General features: G+C 42.4%; 1 protein-coding gene across 34 annotated transcripts in view; it reads left to right on the top strand.

Annotated features, from left to right (window-relative positions):
- The window catches only part of rims2a (regulating synaptic membrane exocytosis 2a), a 172,623-nt gene that overhangs the window by 13,162 nt on the left and 135,943 nt on the right, over positions 1–23,518 (top strand). For 31 of the 34 annotated variants that reach the window (XM_034229159.1, XM_034228926.1, XM_034228974.1 and 28 more), the window contains exon 3: positions 23,021–23,053. The exons of the other annotated variants lie outside the window; for them this stretch is intronic. In XM_034229159.1, the coding sequence (XP_034085050.1) occupies positions 23,021–23,053 (33 nt within the window). The remainder of the gene's footprint in view (positions 1–23,020; positions 23,054–23,518) is intronic. 34 annotated transcript variants of the gene reach the window in all.

Raw genomic sequence — 23,518 nt, 5'->3', positions numbered from 1 at the left:
AGCAGGGGGAGTAGAGAAGAGAAGGCAAAGGGGGCACTTTATCACTTGTATTGCCCATCCCCCACCTACACCCTGAGTAGAGCCAATGTGGAGGAAGATATATACAGCGTCTGACCCTCTGAGGGAAGCCCGCTGCTTCTGAGGAACATATGCCTGCTGTAGAAAAGCTGGCAGACTTAATGTATCTCTCAAAATCCTTCAGACATATTCAGCACAACACATTGTTGAACCCTGAAAGTCATCCCTCCACTCTGTACAGCAGAGGTCTCTAAACAGTCATAATGTGACCAGGGTTTGTCAATGCTGCTATTTGACACAGTTTGTTTTGTGGGCCTTTTTTTATATATGTGACTGTATCTATTATGGCAGTGGTGCAATTGTTCAATGAAAATGAACTTGAGCTCCATAATCAGTCTACTAATCCATTAGTCCATCAACAGGAAAACTTCTTTGATCATTGATTTATCGTTTAGATACTTTGTAATGGTGGAGATAAGCTGTTTAAGACTTCAAATATAGTGATGTTCTGCTTTTCTTTTTTTGGGCTGACAAATCAAGATCTTTTAAGAGATGCTTTGGACTTTTTCTGACATTGTATTGACCAACAATTAAGGAGGACGTATTAGACTCTGATTGGCTGGCTGGCTCTGTTGTGATTGGTTAACCGCATAGAGAAGTGTCAGAAATGTACCGCCTTTTAACCTACAATGTGTTGGAGCACTAGGCAAAAGAAGCGCTTGTGATGTCATTATGTTACAGTAGAAAACAAAGGAGTCCAATTGAGGCGTTTCAGGCAGGTTGGAGAGAAAAAAGTGCCTCTGGAGGGAATTTCAATTGATAATGAAAGTAGTTCCAGGCGTTTTGTTTACTGTTTGAGTCTGTGCACATGTAGTGCGAGTGAGTGAGAGACTGAGAATGGAAGCAGGAGAGATACACAGATACCAGGATAGAGAGACAGTGACGAGGCGGCTGAATGAGCAGCTACTAAAGGTGGAACGTGGCACCAGGTCATCTCAAGCTGCTGCTCTCAAAGAGTGAGAACCCTCATGCTGTTAGTTGGGCTATTAATAGTGGAGACATTCAGCTCTCTGCAGTGACCTGCCACCGGCCAGGCATCAAAGCAAAGAAGCTTACAGGACAACGCAACAGAGCTAATGAAATGGGAACGTGTCATTATTTAGTGTTGAACAGAAGGGTTTATGGGATGCTACAATGCAGTATACAGGGGACCTTTAACTAAAATGTACTTTTCAGAACTGTTGCTAGTTGTTTGTCCACTTTTAATAACTTTAAATAATCATTTCAAAACTAAGCAGGCTATTTGTAGTTTGTGAGGCAACAAGGAGAATCAGGCTTCAATACTAACTGTACTGTATACGGCATCATTGGGAATTAACAAGCTTGCTGTTGAGTATTAACCCCCCTATTGTCTTCGTTTCCCCCCCCTTACGTTGGTGTTCGCGGTCAAATTTGACCGGTCCTGTTTTAACTGCTATTACATTAACACAAAAACCATTAATCATCACCAAATGTAATTTAACACTCTTTCAAACTGTAAAGATTGTATCAGACTACTGGTATACATGAAACACTGCAGTACATATGCAAAGAATAGACACTGAACATGTATTGCGTGTGCCAGGTGTGATCCATGTGGGGGGATGGGCACATAAGAGCGGGAAATGTATCAAATTGTTCTGTGTGTGTGTGTTTGTGTTTGTGTGTGCCAGGTGTGATTCACATGGGGGGATTGGGCACATAAGGGGGGGAACACATCTAGAGTATGTGTGGGTGTGTGTGTGTGTGTTTTTATCTGATCCGGATGGTTACTAATTCCTTTTCTTTTTGATTTGATTCTTTTTCATTTTTGACCGGGAACACCATGGTATTACAAAGTTGACTAAATCATCCAAAATTCAATGAAAGTGGTGATCAGCCATTTGATATGTCTACTGTGAAGGATATCATAAAGCCTTAATGCAATCGAATGTAAAACAAAAGTTATGATTGATGAAAGTAGTAAATCGGTCAGATTTGACAGGAGGGTTAAATTGAGAATTGCTCATGAGGCTGTTACAAACTAAATGGATTCATAGTTTATATTTATGAAAATGAGAAAAGTACCAAATACTAAGACCCTTGTCTGGTTTCAGGTTATGGCGGTTGTAAGCACTACATTGAATCCCAGCTCTTCAAGCTCTTCCATTGACTTCTTCCCAGAGCATTCACAAAGTCAATACAAAAACATTTGTAGCTTGAACAGAGAATTTGAATTGTTTGGGTGTACACTTAAACTGTTATTTATCTTTTAGCTCGCTTTTCCTGTCAAAGCAAAAGGCTCTGTTTATTTCAAACATGATCTACTCTAGGTCATACACTGACTATGGATAACCTCAAACAACCTTACTTCAAAAGATCTGATCCTTCCCTTTGAAAAAGGTTCCATGCCTAGCAGGTCTCTCAACAGGCCACCAGCTAACGGTGGCCAAAGCTAAACTAGCATCCTTAGAGATAAGCAGATCAAGTGAATATTGCTGACATTAAAGAGTGAGTTGTTTTTTTGAGATGATAATAATTGAATACATTTAGACTCATAATGCAAACTCATACATTCAGCAGTCCTATGTGTTGTAAACTAGAGCCTAATATAAGCACAACAGACCCTGTTTGGTTTGTTGACCTTAGTGAGAGTGAAACTGACACAATTAGATGAAAACATGAGTTTCGTTACTACTTTAATATACAATCTATCTAGGTGTAAACCCAACTGAATGTTCAAATGAAAAGAATGGAATCGCAGCAAGCAATAAAGTAGTACGTTTCCCCCCCCCCCCCCTTCAGATGCTTTGCTCTGTGTGTGAGCGGGTATATTTACTAGCGGTAGTTTACACAGGGCGCTCTAATCTCTCCTTCCCTCTGTGTGTTTGTGTGTCTGTCCGTGTTCTGCTCATTCAAGACTCAGCTGGTTGGAGCAGGTGCAGGCTGCACGATGACTCAAACACATGGCGGCTGCCGAGCCGGTCCTTCTAATGCGCCTTTGTGTGGCCAAAAAAACTCCAGTGCTTTCTATAAACAAACACAGGCTGCCTGTATTTGTCTGACACACGCACACAGACATACTACACTCTGAATGAAACACCCACACACCTGCACACGGAGGCTCAGAGGAGAGGCAACCAGACAGTCAAATGTACTATGTAATGATACTGATGGAAAACTTTACATTGTGCTTATGCAATCCCTGCACACATCGTAATCAGTTATAGAAAATATATAGTGTTAACATATGATCATTTTTTTATATTGCTATAAAACGGGTGGCCTAAAAATGTATTTGTTGTTTGCCATGCACATTTTTTACATCATTAATACGGAAAGTGTTGAAGCCAGCCATAAGGAGAAAACAAAGAGGAATATTTTTATTTGAAGAAGCCCTATCATGCGTTTTGCCGGTTTCACTTTCCTGTAAGGCACTTTCCCCTGTGTCTAGCCATAATAGCAACGTGTCTAGCCATAATAGCAACGTGTCTAGCCATAATAGCAACGTGTCTAGCCATAATAGCAACGTGTCTAGCCATAATAGCATTCCCATATATCACACCTCCTATTGCTCCTATGTCCCATGATAATTCTCCTGCTATCGCTTTGAATTGTTCTTAGATTGTGTCTGATGGGTTCAGGGGTTATACGTTTAGTGGCATTACAGTGCCTTTTATGTACAGTACATGTAGATTACAAAAGCAGCTGAGTGACATAAATAAGGGAGGATAAAGAGCAGCCATTATAACGTCACTAATGCAGGCCCTTATATAAGCCTACTGTTTTGAGCGCTACACACAGGCACTAGCATGCATGTAACCTACACTAGGACACACTGTACAGCATATAGACCGCTGCTCACAGGGCCTGGGGCTGAAGGTGGCTTTGTGGGAGCTTTAAATGCATTATTCCACAGATTCACTATCTGTGTGTGCACGAGTTAGTGTATTCACGGTTGCTCGGCTTGTGTAGTCTTGCGTGTACTACAGTATCTACCATGAAACAACAGTGCTGTTTTTTCCCCTTGCCCATCATCTGACGCTGATCAGCAGAGAGACACAGAGAGGGAAAGGCGATGTTGTGATCCGGGAGTCTGATGGAGGATCTCTCGCTAATCCCTTAATATCACTCGTCCCACTGAGATACTGCCGCCATCGCCACGGTGATGATGAGATGGCCTGGATGTGTAGTAGTGGAACGGGGAGGAGGGGAGGGGATGCTGTAGATGGCGAGTTGAAGCTGGTCGCCTTATCCCAGAGTGGGCGGCTGCTTGGTTGGCTGGTTGGCTTTAAATCTGTAGAGCAGAGAGGCGGCTAATGCAAGGGAATCCTTTGATTTGGGATTTTACAGCAGGCAAAATCAAAGTGATCTTTGTGCCACCGGACAGATGTTGAGAGGCAGCGGGTTCAACTTCATTTCACTCGTACAGTATTGTGGTCACATCTGTTTATTTGGCTGAACGTGCCAATCTTTAAACAAGTGACAGATTTACAATTGTTTTAAATTCTAACTAATGTAACTTTTATTCTATTTAACTAATTTAATATTAATACAGACAATTTTTACAGACAAGGTACAAGAAAACCAAGTAAATTCAGAAAGAATAGATTATAAAAAAAGCCTTCATTTGAGTCATCCAATTATGATTAAGAATTACAAACAAAATAACAACACATTTAAAATATATATGTAATATATATATATATATATATATAATCGTATGGTAATAATAACAACAAAAAACGTTTAAATTGTCAAGTTAGGAATTCTACCAAGCCATGTACAAGGGCTAAAATACAAAAAAAATGTACATATTCAGATCGCAATACAATTTATTATAGCATCAATTTAAAAATAAATAAACCAAAACTTAGAAAGTCTGTTTTATATTTTAGGAATACAAATAATTTATTTGAATTATTCATCCAAGTTACAAAACTTATTTCATTTTATTATTTTCTAACTAGTGTTTCAAACGTGGCAATAAAGCTTTCCTCAGTTTACACATTTAAACATTTTCTTTTTAAACATTATTATTAGATAGAACAGGTAAAGAGAGACAGGGAAGGGGGAGGGAGGGAGGGGGAGAGTGTGTATGACATGCAGGAAAGGGCCCCAGGTCGGGCCCATATGGGTGATGGGTGTAACCTGTTTGCGGTGTGCTGATATCAGATTGCCTCCGTGCTCTCCGCCTGCATGTGTACACTGTATGCAGAGTAGTTAAGAGAGCTAATGGTGACGTGCTGTAGCGATGAATCGGGACAGGAAGGAGTAGAGGCTGGGCCAACAATAGGCCAGGTCTCTATTACCTCTCTATTGTTAGCCATGGCCGGGCTATTATTATAGCCTGGAGTGAGACACAGACAGCTGACTGCAGCAGCCCACCTCCTGCTCCCAGCAGGAACAACAACACCATGGAGAGCCTGTGAGGAGGCACTGATGGGAGTTGAGAGGGGGGGTTAAGAGAGCGCCACCACAGAACACCACTATCTACTACAGTTTAATGTTTCTGTAACACTTTGTACAAAGAGCATGTCCAAAGTGCGTTATATGCAGGGTTTGGAGGGTTACTTTACAAATGTATTACTTATTACCTGTTATGTCACCAGTAACCTAACTTTCCTTTACTTTTATTACCTCGACAACAAATACAGACAAGACAACATTTATTTTAATATTTTAATTGACTCTATTCTGTAAAACAAAAAAGAATGTATTCTTAGGAAAGAAAAAGCCAAGATATTTACCATCAAAAATGTGTCCCCTGCTCAATGTTTCATTAAGCTTATTCAAGCAGCTATAGACCAACAATGAAAGTCGCAAGACCTGGGAAGTATGTGTTAGCATGTGCATCGTAATATATCGTTCTTTATTTGCAATCTGGAATCCTACACTCATAATTCCCATATTTTATAATGTACCAGTTATCTGGTTATCTTTCTGTAACTTTGAGGGAATACAGTTACCATTTAGTATGTAATCCTGTTACATGTATTGTATTACTCACAGAGCCTGATTATGAAGGAATTCAAAGACATTAATGTGTGACCTACATGTAATAAACACATATTAAGCTTTCTGATTAAATATATAAATAAATCATAAGCTATTAGTGACTTGTGATTTCTAGAAGTATCTTACAGATGCTCTTGAATATAAACAAGGAGTTGACTGAGGCAGCCTATAACACATGTGTACTCCCTTACATATACACCACCTAAGCAATCAGCTGTAGTAAGGACTCTTAGACTAATAGAATGCAGTGTCATACATTATCAATGTTGTTTAGTGCAGTACATACTGATTCACTGGCTTGCAGAACATCAGCTACTCCTCCTGTTGCCCACACACAACATAACAATACAAAAAAAGAAGCTTCCGGAAAATACAACTATATAATTAAGGAAAGTATAATCCTATCTGTTATCATACTAAACATGTAACTATCCGTATAAACCAGGGGTGTCCAGACTTTTTTCACTGAGGGCCACATATGGAAAGGGCTGGGCCACTCAGTAGAGGTGATGTGTATGTTGCCTCATAAGTTAAGTACAAGTTAGCTAGATCAATCAAATGTAGGTACATTTCAACAAAAGAAGCCCTCCTCAGCTTTCCATAGGGTTTTAATTATTTTGTTACAAAAAGTGTTGGCAGCTCATCCCTTAAAACAGAAGCTTCAGAATGTTTATAATAGGCGCTTTCACACCAAGTACTTTGCCGTACTTAGTTCATGAGAACTCTTTAGTCCTCATGAACTAAGTACAGATCGCGTTCACACTGGAAAAAGTCCCTGGGGGTGGATTAGGCAAATGAAGCCGCTGACGTCACTTCTTCTTCTTCTGCTTTGGGTTTACTGGCAGGCCGCAAACAACTTCACGGCGTATACTGCCACTAAGTTCTAGTTCCGGATTTTTTTGGTGTGAACGCAGATTTTCGGAATTATACTGGGGAAAGTACTCCGGTGTGACAGCGCCTAATAAGGGGAAATAAGAAGGGTATATTTCAAGCTTGTTATGCAAATAAGTTATTGGCCTTTTTTTTTTATTCAACTAAGATTTGTTAGAAAAGGTTTTCAATTTTAGTTGACTGAATTTATTTGAAAGTTGGGCTTACATGAATATTTGATTACAATATTTGTACATGTATATTTAAGAAGTACAATATAAGAAAAGCACAAGCTTCACATGTGGGTCATATTGCATTATACTTTTAGAATTTGCAGCAGTTGGCCCCCGAGCTGTAGTTTGGACACCCCTGGTATAAACACTTATGCATCTATACATATATCCATACACAAATATCATAGATGCTGAATAAACATATAATGTGATATCTTACACATATAATGTACAAAAGTTAGGTCTGCTTAAATGTTTTTTAGGTTATGTTGCTTTATCATAAAGCTTTATTGTGGTAGAAAGTTGAGTGTAATGCATTTTTATGCTTGCAAAATTAACTGTCCTGCATTATAAGATGTTACTTATGCTGAAATTCAAATAGTCACAAATAAATGTGTTAGCTTCATGGAACATTACGTTATATATTATGTCTTCAAACTATTGCAAGGGCTGCATAGAGTTGTACATGGTCAATCCTTGACAAAATGTATTTTTTTATACTTTAACCCTCCTATTGTCTTAGTTTCCCCCCCTTACTTTGGTGTTCACGGTCAAATTTGACCGGTCCTATTTTAACTGCTATTACATTAACACAAAAACCATTAATCATCACCAAATTTCAACACCCTTTCAAACTGTAAATATTGTATCAGACTACTGGTATACCGTATACATGAAACACTGCAGTAAATATACAAAGAACTGAACACTGAACATGTATTGCATGTGCCAGGTGTGATCCATGTTCATGTGATCCATCCATGATGGGCACATAAGAGCGGGAAATGTATCAAATTATTCTGTGTGTGTTTGCAGGGTTGCCAACTTTGGGTACCTGGCTGGAGTGAGATTTTGATATCATGGGTTTAATTACACATATGCGCACAAAATGACTGCAATCGTGTCAGCAGCGGGACCTTAGCATATATACAGGATATATAATATATACAAATACACAATATTGGACACAGACTATAAAGGACACACAGTTTCATTCACTAATGAAAGTCAAACACATGTTTGTTACCACTGTTTTATTGTGTGCCTGTCGCGATAAGCAATTAATTGACTTATCGTACGATAAATAAAAATGAACTCGATAAATTGCCATTTACATGAGGATGTGACTAGCAGTTTGAAAGGATGTACTTAAATTATTATTATATATTATCATTATGTCAGTGGTCTAAAATGGTCATACAACAATAATTTCCGGGAAAATGTATCCAACAAAATTAATTATCGTGAGAGGCCTATACATTAAACACACACACACACAAACAAATCTACAGACTTACTCCAAACTGCCAAATATATTAATTAACACACTCTCACTCTCATATACTCTTTGACTCTATTTTGGCCTAGATTACAGTGATCACCAACTGGCGGCCCGCGGGCCACATCCGGCCCGCCAGACATTCTCATCCGGCCCGCACGACGGGGGTGACTGTGGCGTTGGCGGAGTGGTTACTGCGTTCGCCTCCCACCCATTTTTTTTTTTTACAACGTCTCGTGAGTAAGTTGCAGTACCGGAGTCCAACAGAGAGGCAGCAGCTGCGGGTCAGTAGACTGTGTACTGCGAAACCTTCCCTGCCTTGAACAAGAATTGATCCTTCGTTGTGAAGAGTCTGGTTTGTGCGCTCCGCACCACAGCAGCAGCCCCGCAGCGACAGAGTCCAACAGAGAGGCAGGAGCTGCGGGACAGTAGCCTAGAAGCAGGGTTGGGTTGTAACGGAATACATGTAACGGCGTTACGTAATGAGAATACAAAAATCAAGTAGGCTAACTGTATTCAGCTGGCGCTACATTTGAAAAACGAGTAATCTGATTACAGTTACTTTCGTAAACCTGAAGTGAATACATTTTGGAATACTTTTTGGAATTATTGGTGGAAAAGTTTCCTCACAAAATGTAATATTCATTACCGGCAGAACTGTGTGCACACTGCACAGCGCTGCAGCATGTCTGTGAGCGAGAGAGATGCAGCGTGTCTGTGAGGCCCCGCCCCCGCACGCAGATGAGAGAGAGATCTCTTTTAAACTATATTGAAAGTTAGAAACGGAGATGGTTCGATAAAATGTGCAAGATAACGTTTATGAAGCATTTCTTTATTGTCGAAATGATGACATTTATAACGGGATCAAATCAAAGTGAATGGTCTGCTGCTGCTGAATGCCTGGGGCAAATGACTGGAAAAAGTTTTAAAAGTTATTACATCGTTTCAGATAATACATAATAATGATAATTCATTCTATTTAGGGGCGCCTTTCAAAGCACCCAAGGACACCTTACAATTCATAACATATTCTAAGGAAAGGTTTTAAGACAGTACAAAGAATGCAGTCTGGGTGATGTTTTTTATGTGTGGTGCAGATGAGAGGGAGCTGTCCAGAATGACACCAAGATGTTGTGTTTGAGTTCTTGATAAGCCATTAAAACAATGAAACATGTGTCTCCTGTTCACCAAAACATACCCATCTGTTATGGAAAAATAAAGTATTCTAAAAGTAATCTGAATACATTTTTAAGACACGTAACTGTAACTGTATTCTGATTACTTTCAGAGCATGTATTCAGTAACTGATTACATTTACAAAGTAATCCTCCCAACCCTGCCTAGGAGTGATCCTTCGTTAGCGTGAAGAGTCTGCTAAGCTTTATGCGGTCCACAGTACCTGAGCATGCTCCACTAGCACCCCCCCTCCCCCCCCACTTCAAAATTCTGGGCTATATAAAAATCGCTGGCCTGCGATAGTGTCTATTGGATACATTTTGGCCCTTGGACAAATGTAGTTGGTGATCCCTGGCAATAAGCAGCAGACTTTTACTTTTTTATAATTTCTACTGGATCTTAGATCTGCGCATGCGCAATACGGGTCGGCAGTTGCGGCTCCAGAGTATTTTTGTTGGGTAATCTATGGTAGGGCTAACCCATACAGTGGTGGGGCTCAAGTCAGTATTTGCAATGTAATTACACACTCCCCTTGACAGTGAAACGCCACGCGTGAGGGTTAGATTATTTCCCTGTCTCAATCCAAATTGAACTGTATGAAATAAAAAGGCACATTTGTCTTGTAGTAAATAAAAAGGGCGACCTGGAGCCAATCCTGCAATTTCCCCACAAGTGAAAGAGTTAACATGCTGAAAACCCAACCCCTGCAGGGGGGTCTGGGGGAATCCGCCCAGGAGATTTTTTGAAATACTAACATAAAATACACATTCTGGTACTCTCTTGAGAAAAAAAAATAATATATATTACTAACCGACATATTTAAAAAAATGAATGCCATTTTAATTTCGTGTTACTTTGTTCTGAAAGCTGAACCTGCTGCTCCTCACAGAGAGAAGAGGGAAGAGGCTGTGAATTACTTTACATTGTGGATAAGGGTGGATAGCCCCCATTGTTCTGTGTGTCAAGATGAAAGACAGCCCACTCACCTATCAATCATCAAACCGTGGGGTCTTATTTCATTACGTGTTGATCAACACGTAATGTTGTATCGATGTATGAGATGTACTACAGCAAAAGTATTCTCCGTCGGGACTTCCTGCAACAACACCACGCCGTTATCTTGATTCTGATTGGCCAGAAGACATTATCAAAGATGTTCTATTGAGAAGACGATCACTACGTGACAAACGTTTTCAAAACCGTTTCTAGTCTTCGGTATTCTTGTTTTTGGCGTGAGAATAGTTTGGGCAGCGTGAGAGCGTGAGATTGAGAGTGAAAGCATGTGAGATGCGTGAGAGTTGGCAACCCTGGTGTTTGTGAGTGCCAGGTGTGATTCACATGGGGGGATTGGGCACATAAGGGGGGGGGGGACACATCTAGAGTATGTGTGTGTACAAAACTAGGGCCACCAGGGTGGGTGGAGGGGGTCTGGAGGACGGGTTTTGGGCTGACAGCCCAGGAGCACAGCGGAGGACCTGGAAGGGATATCGGGCGGACGGTCCGGGGGCAAGGCAGAGTCCATGGTGGGGTCTCGGGCGGACGGCCCGGGGGCAAGGCAGAGACCATGGAGGGGCGAAGGCCACAGCGGGCGAACTCAGGGGGCCGAGCACGAGGGCGAAGGCAGCGGCAGGAAGAGTCAGGGGGCCGGACCCGAGGGCGAGGACCGCGGCCGGGAAAGTCAGGGGGCCGGGCTCGAGGGCGAAGACCGCGGCTCTCAGGGGGCCGAGCATGAGGGCGAAGACCGCGGCTCTCAGGAGGCCGGGCTCGAGGGCGAAGACCGCGGTTCTCAGGGGGCCAGGCTCGAGGGCGAAGACCAGACAGCTCCAGAGGCCGGGCAGGAAGGCGCTGACGGGACAGCTCCGGAGGCCGGGCAGGATCCGGTGTCGGCCGGACAGGAACCGGTGGGACAGGCTTCGGCAGGATCCCCCACGGCACAGGACATAGGCTTGGCAAGACCCCTGGCAGAAGAGTCGTCGGCGGGACCCCCAACGGGACAGGACACAGGGTTGGCAGGACCCCCGGCAGGAGAGTAGTCGACGGGACCTCCAACGGCACAGGACATAGGGTTGGCAGGACCCCCGGCAGAAGAGTAGTCGGCGGGACCCCCAACGGGACAGGACATAGAGTTGGCAGGACCCCCGGCAGGAGAGTAGTCGGCGGGACCTCCAACGGCACAGGACATAGGGTTGGCAGGACCCCCGGCAGAAGAGTAGTCGGCGGGACCCCCAACGGGACAGGACATGGAGTTGGCAGGACCCCCGGCAGGTGAGTAGTCAGCGGGACCCCCAACGGGACAGGACTAGGGTTGGCAGGACCCCCGGCAGGAGAGTAGTCGGCGGGACCCCCAACGGGACAGGACATGGAGTTGGCAGGACCCCCAGCGGAACCTCCAACGGCACTTCAGTAGGAACTTGAGTAGGAACTTGAGTAGGAACTTGAGTGGGGACTCGAGAGGGGACTCGAGAGAGGACTAGAGAGGGGACTTGAGAGGGAACTCGAGAGGTGACTTGAGAGGGAACTCGAGAGGTGACTTGAGAGGGAACTCGAGAGGTGACTTGAGAGGGAACTCGAGAGGTGACTTGAGAGGGAACTCGAGAGGTGACTTGAGAGGGAACTCGAGAGGTGACTGGAGAGGGAACTCGAGAGGTGACTGGAGAGGGGACTCGAGAGAGAGGGCTCGAGAGGAGACTCGAGAGAGAGGGCTCGAAAGGGAACTCGAGAGGAGACTCGAGAGGGGACTCGAGAGGGGATTAGAGAGGAAACTTGAGAGGGGACTTGAGAGATGACTCGAGAGGGGACTCGAGAAGAGACTCGAGAGGGGACCTGAGAGGGAACTTGAGAGGGAACTCGAGAGGAGACTCGAGAGGGGACTCGAGAAGGAACTTGAGAGGAGACTCGAGAGGGAACTCGAGAGGGGACTCGAGAGGAGACTTGAGAGGGGACTCGAGAGGAGACTTGAGAGGGGACTCGAGAGGGAACTTGAGAGGGGACTCGAGAGGGGATTAGAGAGGAAACTTGAGAGGGGACTTGAGAGAGGACTCGAGAAGAGACTCGAGATGGGACCTGAGAGGGAACTTGAGAGGAGACTCGAGAGGGGACTCGAGAGGAGACTCGAGAGTGGACTCGAGAGGGGACCTGAGAGGCGACCTGAGAGGCGACCTGAGAGGGGAACTGAGAGGGGATCTGAGAGGGGACCTGAGAGGGGACTTGAGTCGGTCGGTACGCCGACAGGACACGGGGAGCTGGTGTCGGCTGGAGAGTCAACAGGAGACGAGGTGCTGGAGTCGGCCGGTACGCTGACAGGCCTCGGGGAGCTGGCGTTGGCTGGAGAGCCAACAGGAGACGAGGTGCTGGAGTTGGCCGGTACACCGACAGGACTCGGGGAGCTCGCGTCGGCCGGTAAGCCAGTACTGGAGCCGAAACTGGAGTAGGGACCATGGCTACTGGGGTCGGCACTGAAGCCGGAACCATGGCTGCTGGGGCCAGAACCATGGCTGCTGGGACCGGGACTGGGGCTGGAACCATGGCTGCTGGGGCCAGAACTGGGTCTGGGACCATGGCTGCTGGGGCCAGAACTTGGGCCGGAACCATGGCTCTTGGGGCTCGGGCTGCTAGCCTGGCCTTGCGACTCCTTCTTTTAGGAGCCGTTTGGAGGCTTCGTGGACCTCCAAAAGCCAGACGAGTTCCAAAGAACGGCTCCTGGACAGGAGCAGGACATGGGGAAGAAGCAGGGGTTGACTCCGGACGGAACACACCGAGACGTTTGTAGTCAGCAGGCTGGAAATCACACACCCAGAGGAAGTTCAAAATCCAGCCAGGTAAAAATGTCACCAAGCCTGGTTTCTCCATAGCCAACCGGTGCGCCTCTACCAGAGCGGCCCCCTTCTGCAGAACACTGGACGCTCCCTTCCACCAATCAAAGCAGCAAGCCAGATAAAAGGTAAAATGCTGTAATTCTACCTCAAATGGATCATCTGCTGGGTCCATTTGTGGTTGGTTCATTCTGTTACGGTTGAGTGAAGCAGGCAGGACCCAAATGCAGAATAAACTGAAAATACCTTTATTTCAAGGGCTAGACGCACAAACAGAACACGAGAACACAGTCAAAGACAAACAATGAACCAACAATGACAGACAGAAAAACCATAACTTAAATACACACAAGACTAATCACACAAACAAGACACAGGTGAGGAGGGAGGAGAAAACACAGGGTCACCAGGTGAACACAATCGGGTAATTAGGTAGGAGGGAAAACAGACAGACAGCAACAGGCAAGACAGGAGGTGAAGACTTTTCAAAATAAAACATGAAACCAAAGACAGAAAAAGACAAGACCAAACACAACACAGACAGATCGTGACAAAATCGGTCAGATTTGACCCGAAGACAACAGGAGGGTTAAATATATTATAGATTTTATACAGTTATAATACATTTTAGGTACTTCATTGTAAATCCTACCCTTTTTTAGCTGCTGCTCTTAGCATTAGAAAGCTTATATTTGGGGATTGAACCTGAGATGTTGCATGTACAAGGAACCGGTGTAAAGGCAGAAACTAGGCCTTTGCTGACCACGAGACTGGAAATAATGTGGAACTAGCAAGACTGGACAACATTGGTGCTCAAGGAGCTTTCTGATGCTTCACCGTGTAAAGTATAGGCTCAGAGGAGGACACGGAGCTGCAATCAGCCGTCTCTGTCTGGCTACTGGAGCTGGAGAAGGGGCTAACACAGGGGGGGGGGGGGGGTGGCAGTGACCTAGTGGGGTTAGGGGCTGGAGTTTCTACAGTATTCCCAGTGGAGCTGTTGAGCGGTGTATGGGAGGAGCTGTGACGTTAGCAGGGGACAATGTCAGCTGCCAAGAAAGTGCTGATCACAGCCGGAATAAAATGTATCTGTGTCAGGATGAATAAAGTGGGCTGACAGGGGGAGCAACCAAGCATTCACGTACAAAAACAGACGCACGCCATTACCAGAGCAAACACGCACAAGAACACAAACATGGTGTGTCACTACCTCTGACTAAATGTTTCTCATATACACCAAACTATTAAAATGTACATAATTGCCATACTTGTGAATGTGTGGGTGATTACACAGAACAAATTGAAACCATATATTTTAATTAAATGTATTATGTCAGCAGATTTCACATTATTAGGTGAGTTGAAAGCAATAATATTGAGTTTAAATACAACATATTAGGTTCAACTTAATATTATTGCTTTCAACCAATGCGGTTATGTGAAATTTGTAGACATAATACATTTATTTAAAGTCAACATTTCAGTTTTGTCAGTGCAGCTGACTCTTTGCCACTTGGAAATCTCTCAGGAGGAGAGATATGGAGCAGCTCAATTGAATCCTGGCAGGTAATCTAAGCAAACAGATGGATTTTAGTTATATTTGGCGGCAGATTAGCCACTTCCCCGTCGCTCAGAAAATCTGCTGTTGCCAACTCTTGTTTGACAATCTGAATATTAGTCCTTGGTCAGGAGGTCTGGGTGCGCGCTGTTAGATTGCCTATTCTGAAGAGCATGCCCCGCAGGTTCAATCCTATCTGAGCTTTCTAAGGGCCCAGCTGCGGTCGCTCGCCGAACCCCCCACACCGAGGCGCTTGCCCTCTCACCGTCCCTCCTGCCCTGCCTATCGTTACCGTGCCAGAGGAAGTTATCAGCACTCCATCCCCTGCCCCCCCAATCCTCACTGAGGTGCAGAGAAAGCGTTAAGTAGCATGTCTTCTGGCATTTATTAGAGAGGTACAGGTGTCTCAGTCTTTAAATTAGATGCTATTTTTAGCCCTTGCTCCTTTTCTTGGAGATTTTCATGGGGATGTACAGTAGAGGTGGTACAATGGGGGATTTCTGTCTTATACATCCTGCAGGGATAATGCTGACACTGTCTGTGCATGTTGGTTTTCCCTTATGTGTCTAAGTGGAGTACAGTAGCACATTCGAAAGGGGCTTTGGGGGTAGAGTGCAGCTTGGAGTTTCTGCTGGCTTTTTACAGTGATCACATTTAGCGTTTTTTTTTGTTGTATTTTGGACATTCCCTCACAAATAAGCACAATATTGGTATTCTTACACGTTTTATTCTGATAAACACCATGGAAATAACACACTTTTCCAATTGGTCATCAAAAGAAGAATGTAACGTAATGTAAGAAATGTGATGAAGCAGCACACACATTTTTATATAATATATTAACCCAGTGGTTCATACTTTTCACAAATCATACCTACAAACACTGCTGAGCCAATGCAGATATATGTCGATTATAGGAGATATTACACAAATAGTATACATAGTATATTGCAAATATCAAGTTATAAACAAGTGTATCTTTTAATAACATTTGTTTTTTAATTGCATTCCTAGCATTATGCTTACGCTGGTCTCTGTCATAAGAACATCGTCTATTTTGCATACTTTGGATAAGGGCCTTGTTGCTTAAAGATACCACGGTAATAGAACAAAGCTTTATATGCATGCATTGTTGCATTTTCTTGAAAAGTTGTCCTTTTTTCATTAAAATATTGCACATAGACATTAGACTGTTTTTGAACCAGGGAGTTACCTGACGAGGTGTGGTCTATAATGATGACAATATTGCAGGTGTTATTAAAAAACCCACCCTGTAATGTAATGTAATTTGTGTCTTTGACCAAATATCAGGTAAACAAGCTTAGTAATTGTGTTTGAGTTGTTTCATATTTGTTCTCATTATTATCTACCCAAGATCTCCCTCTCTGTCAATGTTCTGGTTGTATTTGTAAAAAGTACAAGGTAAAGAGGTCAAAATGAAACCCCAAAGTATGGTTTCGTTTTCTAAATACTGTAATCGTGTCTGCACCACGTACTGTATTTTTGTCAGGACTAGAATTTGGACTTGGGTGACGGGAATCTTTATTATTTTTATTTTATTCAATTTTTTATTTTGTTATTCTTTTTCAAATATAATGCCTTCTTTCTCAACATTGAGTGTATTTTACACTGCCAAAGCTAAGTCAAGAGCAGAACTCAGCCTCCGGTGGGAGGTTTCCCTGTAGTGATTTCAGAGAGACGTTAACCTCCTCTCCTGGCAGTGCTGCCTGGCTGTGATGGTGTTAATGATGTATGTAGTTGGTATTTAGCCACTGAGCCACATTACTCCCTTATGATCTAATTATCACTCAGTCTGTAGTGGACTCCGAGGGCCTGCAGGGTCACTGCTTAGCCCTATCACAGATCTTCTCCTGCAGTGTAGATGCCAAGACGCGGCTGCGTCCAAATATCTGTTTAAACTGTCGGCCATTGTACGGTGCCAATATCCTACTCCTACATTTTTTAAGGATATGTTAGTATTATTTAATTGCAGCATCTCTACTGGGCTGGCTGTCAAATCAGCCTGACCTCCAAGAAAGTGCAAATAATCCACATATACACCTTAATCACAAAGTAACCAGGGTGTACATTCATGTTTTAAACTTCACCTATTATGCAAAATCCACTTTTTCATGTCTTTTATACATAAATATTTGTCCCGTGTGTAAAGAGATTCTGAAAGATTCAGGGAAAAAAAAATTCTCTCTTTTTGTCCTGATCCATTTATATAAAGACCTGTCTGAAAATGAGCCGATCAGATTTGGCCACTTTGTGATTTGTCACAAATGTTGATGTTGTTTTGGCTTGTGTAACCATTAGCCAATAACCAACCAAGGTAACACCCGCCCACCTTATCACCTGAATCTCCTCCTAGAGCCAAACACTTTCACAGAGACATGTTTTGTATATCTGAGACATATAATATATTGTTGAAAAAGAATATTATAGGGGACCTTTAAGGGATATTTAGCTGTTGAGTCTTTCCTTTGGCTCACGGTAGTGACATCACCAGTGAAAAGTCAGACTAGAGTGCCACTACTTTCTAGCTACCCACATGCCAACTGTTTTAGCTGCTCCACCAACATCTGGCTGATGCTTGAGAGGGAAATACTCCTGACTTGCAGCACTTTGCTTAAAGACAGGATTAGAGGAATAGAGAGGGAGACCAGTGACCACTGTTGGGCATGCCCTGTATACTTTGGGCAGGGGAGGTGGTGTAATTGGAAAGTTATTATGCCTTTGGTGGCATGTGTAGAAGTACAGTACAGTGTGAGAGAATACTGCGTAAGAGAATGAACAGAATATTGGTAGAGATTGGTATTGTTGATTTACAAAAGTGTGTTTTAATATGTGGCTGAATATATTGTATACAAATACACCATTTGTTAGAGAGGCAGACTTACACAAAGTGTGGGTTTTAGTCTTTGCAGAGTAGAAAAAAAGACTTTTAATATTCATTACACTAGATGAGTAAAATAAGTCAAAGCTAAGACAATAAATGACTAACTAACAGATATGTGTGGTAGCAGGTGGGCTTGTTTATAACTTGATTTAAAAAAAGCATTTTTGGCCACATGGAGGCAGCGTAACTAACTGTTATGACACCATTGACTTGATATCACCTTAATAAGTCATAATAAGCCAAAAGCTAGATGTGTTTTGCTCTCCACCAACTGCTGTGGGAAATCTCTGTCTCTTAGCGACTCTATGGGTTACTGTGTCTGTCTGTAGCCTACAGTGAGATTTTTCCAACACTACCGTGAAAAAATTGTTCCTTGTTGCCATAAAGGCATTGATTGGAGCAGTGAGACTAAAACAAACTAGTTAAATGTGTTCTGTTTTATAAAAAGCTTCTTTAGATCCTGAACAACATTTAATTTCACCTTCTGTAGTTGGTCAGCTCCTTTTACACTTGGTCTCGAATGTGTTGACTCAGTATGAATGAATGTGTGCTCAGTGCCTCTGCTCGGCCTGTGAGCTCTGTGAAGGAGGTTGGCTTGTGTTTGTGCTGCCCATCAGAAGCTATTAGATGCACATTAGCCTCTGCTGGACCTGCTGTGGATCATGTGACATGTTGCCAACCTTGTTCTGGGTGTGTGGGAATGTAATGATTCAGGACTTGTTGTACAGCCGTCACATCGATGTGTTAGTCCTAACAGAAATGTGGCATTGGGATGGGTAAAAGAGAGACATAGAGAGGTTTTTCAAAGCGTCCTCTCGTGTGTCTGCTCTGCCTATTAGCAGAGATGTCTTCAGGGGGCTCAGATGGATTACATCTCTGGGATCTTACTAAAATGTTCAGGTCCTCTTGACAGGCTGCTGTGTAATCGTCCTGCTGTCTGTGCAGAAGGAGATGCATCACTCCAATTCTCCTAATGATCTCAATCCCATCTGATTGGAATGATATCGTCAACAAGAGAGTTGTGTTTGTATTTACTGGGAGACCATGTGTTTTGACATATGCATGGTGGTTTGCTTCAAGTTGTTTTTTTGCTTTGGCAGAGCTCTTTGGTGCTAAGGAGTGCAGATGTGGTGTTTTGAGCATACAGTCCAGGATGTGTTTTTCCTCTCATTTGACGGTTGATGGTGTTTGTGCTTGTCTATAGTGTTATTTCTATGTATTTTTTTTTTTATCCATATATTGACAATGTTACTGTGAAAAAATGCCTAATATGACATGAAATCAAGTAACTGAATGATATGACAATACATCAATAATTCCTTTCTTATGTCTGCTACCGGTTATTATCCATTATGAATAATGTGCTGATTTTGAAATGGATTAAAATGTCGACAAAATCATTTAAACATTTCAGAAAGCATCATTTGACAGATTGCTGTTTTTTTGCTAAAAGAGGGTCTAAGTTAAGCATGGCTTGAATTCAAAGATATGTGGTTTAAAATCAAAGAGGGGGAAAAACCAGACATGATAAGCTGGATGTTTGTGTTTTAGCCTGAAAAGTGACTTGAACAGCAACAACAATCTACTTTCTTTTGACTTTAGTGCTGCTGTGAATGTTATTTGTAGATGACTAGAATGTCACCCAGCATAACAATTCATTTCTAACTCCTAACACTTAGAAGTAACAGCTCAGTTTCCCCTATATTTCTTCTACTTACACATTTTCAAAAGACATACGGGAGCACAGCAATTGATTGTGAATACACACCAATACACACCCCCTGACAGAACTCCAGGAATCTAGTTCTTAGAAGTTCATGCTGCACATTATGTCCACTAGAGAGCAGTGTAGACTCGGTCATTTCAGAACTGGATGCTTCTCCATGCAACACCAGCGAAGCAGGGCAGGTGGAAACCCAAATACAGAACACAATTACAACAAAGGCTAAAAATAACAGCAGCGTGTGACTAACCAAGACCTAAAACAGCCTCTCTGAGCCTGAGAAAAGAGAGCATCATACACTGAGATGTGGAGATTCTCTGCACAAACATTTCCCTTATTCTGTACTATTGTGTTCTATGGTGTGTGTTGAGGTGAAGCAGGTTAAAGAGATAGAAAGCAGAGACTGTATGTGCCCTGCAGGCCGTGATACTGAATACGTCACTCCTGACATTTTACACTAACTCATTTTACCATCCCCGTGTCAATAATGCACCGTGCACTCACACTCACATATGCACACATATGAGTACATGGATATGGACACACACACACACAGGCGGATACTCACACACACACATTCACTTTGTCCGGCAGCCGTCCAGGCAGGCAGCAGGCTCCATCAGATAAATATGAGGCTTGTAATGCGACCACAGAGACGGGGCTGATGGGATCAATAAAGAACGGCGCTGCAGGTCATCGAGAGAACACAGCGAGAGGATAAATATGGACTGGCTCATCGGAAAACAGAGCAGCGAGACTGATGGGTACACAGGACTATCTTCTCTCGTGTGTTCTCGCACCACTCTGACACAGATCAGACAGACAGATTTCACTGCGGTGTGCTCTTCCTTTAGATAAAGTAGTCTGTTTTCTGATCCTCTGCATGGCAATTCTTTGAGGCTTTAGGAGTTAATGAAGTGTGCACACTCTTTTTTTTCTTAATTAATTGTTGTTTCAGAAGACTTTTTTATTCATTGTGGTAACGATTTTGTAAAGATAGTAGGATGTGGTAACCGTTTGTGAAGTGTTTTCAGTGGAGAGTTTTAGCCCCACATGGTTCTTATCACAGGTAGTACCATGGAGCAGATACATGCATTCTTTTTGAATTTATGTGAACGGTTTTGGCCTAGTCTGCTAGTGCCCTTCTTTTTGTAGTTGGAATATCTTTGGGTTTTGCTGTTCACTGGACAAAATTGGAAGTATACAGAAATCATTGAACCCCGGGAAATTGTTATGGTGGTATTATTAATGAGTACTGGCACTAGCATGAGTTGACAAACAAAATCTTAGAATGGGAGTAGTAAATGTTGCCATGCCTAGGTCAGAAAGATACAAAATCCAATTAACACATTCCATTTCACGCAGCTATATTCAGCTGAAGATGCACTTAACATAAGCGGGTGGAGGTGTGTGAAGATCTGACGTGCTTTTCTGTTTAATCTTTTCTCTGGCAGCTTCAGTTAGAACATAATAGATGCTAGACCAGGGGGGACAAATAATTTCCTCAATGGGCTTAATGAGAAAGTGGAACTGCGGTGAAGGGCCGTACTATTAGTCTGAACTCAATTCTGCTCAATATTAATTCTATTTATTTATATAAAGCACTGTATTTAATGATTTTGAAAAGCTGCTACTAGTTAAAGAATATGATATTGGTAAAACAGCTAACATTGTATCACTATTTTAACAAAATTCTGAATTCTTGAATTTGAGGATGTTTTACAGTATTTTGAAGACCAGCATTAAAGGTCTCCTATTATACTCTTTTTCAACAATATATTATAGGTCTCAGATATATACAAAACATGGCTGTGATGTGTTTGTCAGAGAGCATTGCAGCATGCCATAATCTCATATAATTCAATCCTGTTCCAAAAGTGCTGATTTGGTGTCTGTAGCTTTAAATGCTAATGAGCTGCTGCTGACCACGCCCCTCTGAAAGATGATTGGTTTAAAAAAACAAAATTGTACTAGGAGGAGATTCCGGTGATAAGGTGGGCGGGTGTTACCTTGCTTGGTTATTGGCTAATGGTTGCACAACCCAAAAAAACATTGTGACATCACAAAGTGGCCAAAATCTGATTAGCTCATTTTCAGACAGGTTTTTATATGGATCAGGACAACAAGAGAGGGAATCTTTTTTCTTGAAATGTTCCGTATCCCTTCACACAGAGGGGCCACATATTTATGTTTCAAAGACATGGAAAAGTGGATTGTGCACAATTGGTGCTTTTTCTGTTTTGTTTGTAGTCTATTTACCTCTCTATATATCCCAGTTCTTTTTTCTTCTGTGTTTGGCTTAAACAAGTGTACTGAAGTCAGGTTGAAGGTCTGAGGTTGATATGCGATGGACAACTGACAGGTTATCAACGAGAATGGTGGTTGTTGTGGTGCATGTATGTGTGTTTGTTTGGGAGTGACATGTGTTTAAGTGCTGGTTGTGCTCTCTTGGTTATCCGAGCTGCACCTATTTAACTTTTTTAAGATAACTAAAGGACTGTTTAGTGACGCTGCACATGGGGCTGTAACAACACTCTAGCTTTGTGTCAGAGCCAATATGGTGATTAGAATGAAAGTCAACTCATAGATGTTGTTGTTATAAATAGTGGTTTGCCATTGGCTGGCTTTCTGGTTATGATTCAGTGTGTTTATTATCTTCAACAAGTGAAATTATGGATGGGATCATGTGTTTGGTTTGATGTGTGTGCTCGTCTTGGAGATTTATTTGAAATCCAGCTCAGCAATATATGTTATTTGTTGCATGTCATAAATCTGTAATACACATTGTGTTTTGGTGAGGCATTGAAATTTGACAGCTAAGTACATAAAGGCTTAGAACATTATCTGATGCGATAGAAGAATACGATGACCATCACTAAGTCTTATTATGTCTCATAAGATATTTCTCATAAGAGGATTAGTGCAACATTTACATAGTTAGTGCCAATAGATTGCTTGGGCTATATATTTTTGAGAACTGGTGGGCTTATGGTGATGGGGGCCACAATGAATCTTACATTTCTCCTCGAAAAAACTCTTCATGCTGAAAATAAACAGTAGCATTGTGGAATAGCAATTGGATTTATCCTCTTGTTAGAAAGTGCAATACAAGTAACGTTTGTCATATGAGAGAGGGTGTTACTCACTTGAAGCAATGATTTTCCATTTTTAGTTGGTCCACAACCCTTTCTTACTTTGTTCCTTCTTTTCTGAATGTTCAGTTTTGTTCATGTTTTTTTTCTTCTTCATTATTTCCTCAAAGCATCATCTATAATATCCTGAATGTTATTCCTATTATTATTTATGTCATACACATTTTTAGTCTCAGTGTTTTGTGTCCCATTGTTTTCATCATCTATTTGTGTTCTGTAAGCACTGAGCTGTGCACATCTTTTTTTTGATTTTTTATGTTTTAGGATCAAAGAAGAACCAAAGCCTCAGCCGGCACAGTAAGTGAACTGCATTACCCAGAGTGCTAGGCTTTGAAACTTCTTCCTGTCAGTTGGTGCTGTGTGCTTCATGTGGCTTTCTCCTCTTTGTCTGGGAGGAAAACGAAATGAATGTCACTAATGTCATGGAAAGCAGCTGTGGTAGCACAATAATTGCTTAATGGCATTTTTTTAAGCTTTATATAAGTAGCATTGAATAGATTGTTGAATTATGTGCTGGACGCCAAACAGCCGACTTCCATGACATCAGTGACGAGTCGACGGCTTTTCCTTTCTACCAGCTTTATCATAGCCAGGCCCCCAAAATCCTTTCCCCTTGTCTCTGGTTTTTAACTGGCTGCCCTTTCTCATCATCTGCACTCTGATTGGCTGGTGCAGCCTTATAATCCAATCACAAATGTAGACTAGATGCACCAACTATAGTTGCATTTTTTACTAAATCCACCTGTAGGCTTATCTAGTTTG

The sequence above is a fragment of the Gymnodraco acuticeps genome, unplaced genomic scaffold, assembly GCF_902827175.1.
Source record: "Gymnodraco acuticeps unplaced genomic scaffold, fGymAcu1.1, whole genome shotgun sequence".
NCBI classification, from domain to species: Eukaryota; Metazoa; Chordata; class Actinopteri; order Perciformes; family Bathydraconidae; genus Gymnodraco; species Gymnodraco acuticeps.
Note: the sequence above shows the minus strand (reverse complement) of the source record. Positions and strands in the feature narration are given on the sequence as shown.